At 39.0% G+C, this 6,810-nt stretch overlaps 1 protein-coding gene across 1 annotated transcript; it reads left to right on the top strand.

Annotated features, from left to right (window-relative positions):
• The first annotated feature begins 607 nt into the window (after positions 1 to 607).
• LOC124174106 lies at positions 608 to 3,898 on the top strand. Its single transcript, XM_046553237.1, has 3 exons — positions 608 to 944; positions 2,320 to 2,801; positions 2,940 to 3,898. Exons 1-3 carry the CDS (start codon positions 735 to 737, stop codon positions 3,013 to 3,015), a joined length of 768 nt encoding a protein of 255 aa, XP_046409193.1. The 5' UTR covers positions 608 to 734; the 3' UTR covers positions 3,016 to 3,898.
• The last annotated feature ends 2,912 nt before the right edge of the window (positions 3,899 to 6,810 follow it).

Genomic DNA, 6,810 nt, shown 5'->3' with positions numbered 1-6,810 from the left:
CTCTAGAGTGCCTGGCGAGATAGCTTTTTAACCTAGTTTAAGTATCCCGGGACTAGCTACGATGATGTCTTTACGGAGCCCCCCGCAATGCACAAATTGTGCGATAATTCCACAGAGAAAAAAATCATTGACCTGGATTCGTACCCGGATGCCCCGATATCCGTTTGAGTGGTTTAGTCAGTAAAGCTATCGAGGTGTCATCTTGTCCGGCTTCGAATCCCGGTAAAGGTGAATGATTATTCCTCTGTGAAATTTTCGCGCACCTTCAGCCTAAGTTTGATGTATATTATTATTATTTATTATTAAAATTCTTACAAGTAGGCCATTGGCCTGGTGGTAACATGTACATAAGATGAAAAAAACAATTGAAAACATTATAAAAAGCCCTTGGTCCCTACTTCTTCAACCGATTTTTAAAACTATGTAAATTTTTCGGGAAGGACTCAAATAGTTTTGCTGGTAGGTCGCTCCAGTCCCTTATGGTCCTATTCAAGAAGGAGAACTGCTTCGCATTTGTCCTTTGTGATCGGCACTTTCGGCACTTCGGTATATATATGAGGGTAAGCGATATATCTTCACTTTCTTTCTCTTTGTAGGTGCAGAAGCCGGCAGAGGTCTCACCTGTCTCGCTTTCCGCTAAATCACGTTCGCACTCGTCTGCCGGGCGTGGTGACGCTTCGAGCTGCGACGCGAAGGCCGTCAACTTCGCTCCGACTCGCAAGAGACGGAGACAAATGAAGAGAGTGGCAAGGAAAGGGGGAGCGATCGCGCCGTCTGCGGAAGACACCGAGAGTCACCATCCAGCTCGGAGACCACCGTCTAAGAGAGGCGTCGTCAAAGACTTACAGTGCAAGCTGGCCAAGTCTGAGCGGAGGATTGAATTCCTCTCCGAATCCGTCCAAAGGCTCAATGTAATTTGTCACTCTATCGAAAGTGGATATAGGGTAAGATGTGGGATATATTTAAAATCACTAATACTACGAAAGAGGATCCTCCAGTAGGCCTCTAAATGTATTGTCACCCATGTGCATTTTAATGGGTTAACAAAAGTCGCCACTCGTGTCGCTAATGGACAAATTGATCCCTGTTTCACGGGCAATCATATCACACCAAAAAACAGCAATATGGTTGGTTTTACCAATCACAGGTGAGGGTAGAGCTCATCCCATTCTAAGCCACAATGAGATTTACACATTCAGTGCAGGAGGGCTTTTTCCTTTCCCAGAGCCACCTATCACTTGATTTAGTGTTAGGGTGTCCGAAGGCTTCTCCCGGTATTTTAAACCAGTACCCTTTGATCATCAGCAAAGCGCTCAACCAACTAGGCTATCACTCTCCCCTAGAAATCATCATATAGATTCATCATGTAAAGAGCTATCAACGAAACAAAAGAAAAATCGTCAGGATTGAAAATCCACGGAGAAAAAATTAGCATTTTCCGATTTATCGGTAGCATAGCAGCATATCATCATAATAAAAAATCTACGTATACAGTCATAAATCCTAGGATTGGTTTGACGCAGCTCTCCTCTCAATTCTCCTATTGGTAGATATTTTAGCACCTTCATAATTCTTATGCCTTACTTCCCCTTCATTGCCTGCTCCATGTATCTCATCAATGGTCTACCTCTCCCATTCTTCCCTTTCACCTGTCCTTCAACGATAGTTTTTATTGTCATTAGTATCGTGTTTGATGCTTGGAAATAATTTAATCGTTTTGGGTATCTTATAAAATAAATCCTCACATTTGTAAATGCAGGTCCTAAAACTTATCGATGTATTAAATCCTAAATCAAGGGCGTACGCAGGATCATGACTAAGGGGGGGGGGAAGCCAAGTTGTGACATTTTAGCATGGAAAAGGTGAATGAAACTCACATTTTAAGAAAATTATAACAGCGTTGTATTAGCTTATGAGATTGTTTCCTTGAAAAAATAATTTTATTTTAGTTACATATCTTATACTAATACTTACGAATTTTCGTGGGTTAAAAGTAATTTGTTGAATACTTTCGTTTCAATTCAGTACTGATATTGCTTGAAGACTTTTGCGATTTTTGCTGCTAGGTGCTTTGCAGCTGCGCTCCTCCTCCCTCCCCCCCCCCCCCCCCATGCCCCTCGCTGGGTACGCCCATGTCCTAAATTGAATGAAAGCTTTTCTAATGACAAAACTATTCGAATTCACCTGAATAAAGCAAACGAAGTATCTCACTCCTCACTGACTTGTCTACTTTACTATATTGTAGAATATTTTGCTTTATCATAGACATTTTTTGCCTCACAAAGCCAGGATATTTAACAATCTTATTACTTTCCACAGGTAATGCTCAAGGAGATAGGGACTCGTATCCACATGGCCACCGTCCTAATGGCTTCAAGACGCCAGGTTGGACTTCCATACTCATCAGACACAACTGTGATCAAAACACCAGCTCAGGGTTCCCTATCTTCTTGGTTTGACGAAGCAAGACTTATCTTTGACTGGATTTATGGGCAAATAGATGAGATGTCTTCGTCGGAGAAAATAGTGAAAGAAACCTCAGAAAAAGAATGTCAGACGGCGATAATCAAAAATATTGCCGATAATTCTTCGTTTTCACACAAATCCGTGCAGATTGATGGGCCTTCAGCAGAAATTTGCAAGCTAAGTGATGGGAAAATTGATGGAATCCCGGGCATGATTAGTGACTACGGGAAAGTTGAAATTGATTCACCAACGGTAGCAATGATTGAAACCGAAATTAATAAGCTGGCTGCCTCGGGAGAGAGGAATACTAATGGATTTCTCGATATTCAACTCAGGTATTGTGGCTTAAAGCTTTTCATATATACCTTGTTGACTTATTTTGTTCACTTATTATGTCCGCGATTCCAACGTGTTGATGATTTTTTTACATGGGCTTATTCCATCAACGCTCACTTTTCTTTGAATTTTCACAGGTTGCTGGAGATTTTGGATACCTTGAGGAAAAACCTTTTGGCTCTTAAACCCTTACAAAGTGGAATGCTTGGTTGATAGATAAAATCAACTGTTGATGTTTTAGCTCAATTTTCTTTAATAAATGCCCTTCTCTGTAGTAAGAAATACACCGTCATATTTTTAGTATCACTAGTGATATATAAGTTTGATGGGAATGGATAACGCTTACCTTTTTTTTGGAGTGACTTAAGTATCGACTGTGGCTTACCTCACAGTAGAATTCTTTATGCAGTACCTCACATGCTCATCATTTTAACTCAAAAATACTGAGAATATGCGCTAAAGTCGAGACCACCACCCTCATTCCAAGCACGAAAAACTTAGTAGAATAATTTACGCGAAACCAACGATTGTTAATTAAGATGAGTCGTTTCGTAGTCATAACCATCTTAATTTTTTTCTGTTCCTTCTTGAATGATTTTATATCTCATAAAGCGCTCATTGGAATCTTGTGCGCTAATCATCTCGATTTCAACATTTCAAGCGAGTTGGGGTCTGCTTTATTTATGTAGCATCCGCGCTTTTTATCACCAGAAGTGTAATTAATCTTATCTCGCATTTTAAGAGTAGAAGTCGTCGCCTTCCTCCTTTTCGCTGGGCAAACATTTTAAAGTAAACTGTGTGGTAATCTTTGAAATGAAGATGAAATAGCATGAATTATCATATCTTATAACGATAGTTGCGCATATTATCCAACGGATTTGTGCTTTAGTCGTGGTTATTCTTTATACAAATAGTCCCTTCAACCCAGAGAGGTATGTGTCTATGGATTTTTTCGACGTATTAGGCACATACGAGGTACGAGGAGTATGTCACTATACCTACGATTTGGAGTAAAAAATGATGGATCCTACACAAAAATAGGGTTCATCAGTACTACATTAAGGTGTTGAAACATTTCTTTTTCGATTTCGAATGATTATCGATCGATTATAGTCATATGTTTGTAAAATAATATGTTGTAGCTTTGTGCTTTCAGTATTATATCATGTTATTTATTGAGTTTTTGTTTGTGTCCCTCAATTAGTCCGAATAAAAGCTGTTCTAACGTTGGACAAAATGATTGTTACTGCCGGAGTTACTGGCATACAACCATACCTATTACTATAAACTATATTCAGTGAAGATGTTCGGAATGTTTTTCTTAAATTAGGAATTTATGTGCATCTGTAATGAACTCTGCGAGAAAATTTAAGAATGTATTATGGCTATAAATAAACTTCCACTGAAGTTATCTACACCAAAGTCGGCTGATGTTATGGAAGGCACAATTGTTGACGTGTTATTTTGGCAAAAGAAATACACCTACTTACTCTACCAACTCCTACTCCTGTGGTTAAGCAAACCCAAAATAAATTTTGCCCTCGCCTCCACTCTTCTTTGTCTTCGGTCATTTTATGCCAAAGAAATGTGACCTTTTAAAGCCATACCTATGCACACACAAGTCCGCGATTCTATGATGAAAGTTTTTTCTTGTCAGAGCATTCTTCAGCCGAAGTAGTACCTCGCGCAGAAATAGTAGCCGTCCCTCTGTAAAATATATCTACTCTGGTATAGCACAATAATTTATTGGAGAGTAAATTGACTCACTTTTCCGCTGCCTTACGAACAGGCGAATTATTTATAAAATTTCTATAGCAGCTTGAACTACTATACTAAAACCCATCACAGATTTTTTTCTATTTAAACTCGCCATTCTGAAGTCAAATTCCTTTTTCGATATATATGCTCTATCAGTTATGTCGCATATGGATTATTTATTTAGTCGACTTACTACTGTGGATGAATCTTCTAACCTTGAGCTGCTCGTATTTATTCTTAACGGGACGTATCGCGGAGCCTAACAGACCGTGTCACCAGAAAAACAAAACGATGGACTTCTTTCACTGTGCCACTTCCTTCTTCCTCAGTTAAGAATATGCATTCCTAAGATGTTTCTTCGCCACTATCGGAAAACAATTCCAGACCCAGCGAATCCAGAATTCTTCTCTTCAGACAAGCGTAAATGGCGTTGAACTCTCAGAGGTCGTTAGGTCGAACTTAGGTTGTCCTCATTTATTCCGTGTTATCTTCGACTGTTTCAATTTTATGCAAGTGCTCTAGATAAAAGTTACCGTTCTATTGATGCTTTAGAAATAGTAGTTCATCGGTAATATAGTTAAAGATCCAAAATTAATTTATGGCATAGTTAAGATTCGTTGTAAACTTTTGCATTGCATTGATTGGGTAAAAAGTGCTCTATGGAGTGTAATAATATTCAAAAGTGCCTATTAGTATGGTATTTGGAGGAGGCTACCGAAAGCTAAGGTCATTTACGCCATGATAAAAGGATAGGGAGGGAAGGGTAGAGTGAAACCCGGCGTCGGCATTAGTCTACTCGTAACGAAAGGCGCCAAAGGGACCACGTCCTGGCGTTCCATTCGATGGACGGAGAGCTACACTTGAAGTGCCCTCCAAAAGGCACTTAAGCAGGGATCAATAGCCTCTGATAAAATCTCTGCCACCGCCGGGATTTAATCCCGGACCGACTGGGCGGAAATCCAGCATTCTAGCTACCACTCCAACCTGATATCCAAAAAAATTATTACCTATCTTACGTTTACAGTGGCTCCTTTTCTGGTCGTTGTTCTTTGTTGCCCTCAATATGAGATTCGATTGAATTCATCGGTAATTTGACAAATAAACCGATATTTTAGCCATTTATAGATTAATTAAAAGGAAAGGAATTGAGCCGCCGAAGCAGTAGGTAAGTAATGCAGTTTTCCTCATGCCCCCTCTTGCAAGAGCTTTTAAACTAAACTCGCACTTCCAGCTGATGACCTCGAACGAAGCCAATAAATATAAAATAAATATTTTTCAGTGGTTTAAACGATTGGTACTTATGTGATCATTGCAACGTTTACGTTTTCAGCGGGGTTTTAGTTGAGTCAAAAGAAGTTTTCGAACGACTCGTATTAAGCTGAAGTTGATTCAAGAAAAAGATCGGGGTTTTCACTAAACATTAGCTTTGAAAACATTGAATTATGAAATAATGATCGTAAGATTACCTGGGAAATTATCCATAAAAATTCCTAATCGGTTTCCAATCTTGACTACAACATCTAGAGTCGCACTTGACTGGGTGGATTATCTGTGAAAAAATTCATTATTTTGTACGACGCGTAATACACTTCTGGAATTACTTCGTAGGCCGAAATGGAATAATTTCTTGCGTAGGTTTCCGCGGCGTTGTTCACAGGACCCCTTCATCAATTAGTCACAGTAGGCACTGTGCCTAGGGCCTACGGACTTTTCAAGGGCCTACGAAAGCCAGAACATAAAGTGAAAACAAGTTCAGAATGCCAGTAAAATTTCATAATGCTTGTATTAAAATAACTATATATAACCTTGTGAGATGAGCACCTGAGCAAGTCAAGCTGCAGTGCTGTAGATCTGTAAATTATAGTATCTTTACAGTAAACTTTTCTGCTCTTTGTCTTAGCAAAGTCACATATGGCGTCCTCAAATGTCATTTCCCTCATCAAATCCTTTGCAATTGAAAGTAATGCCAGAGAGGATCGTCGTGTTTGTCCCATCGTTGACCGAAGATACGTTTTTATCTATTTGAGTTTAGAAAAGGAAACTTAATTTTAAAACTTTTTAAACATTTTTAAGAAAAAATAAGCACACGATTAACAATAAACAACGAATGCGAAGTGCATGATGTAACACCGGAATTACTACATCATCACTGCATAGAGTCTGCATAGAATAATTAACAATGCGGACAGTTCATTTAGATTTCAAATCGCAAAGAAATGTGGGTGCATTTTTGAAAAATATTAAAAATGA

The sequence above is a fragment of the Ischnura elegans genome, chromosome 2, assembly GCF_921293095.1.
Source record: "Ischnura elegans chromosome 2, ioIscEleg1.1, whole genome shotgun sequence".
NCBI classification, from domain to species: domain Eukaryota; kingdom Metazoa; phylum Arthropoda; class Insecta; order Odonata; family Coenagrionidae; genus Ischnura; species Ischnura elegans.
Note: the sequence above shows the minus strand (reverse complement) of the source record. Positions and strands in the feature narration are given on the sequence as shown.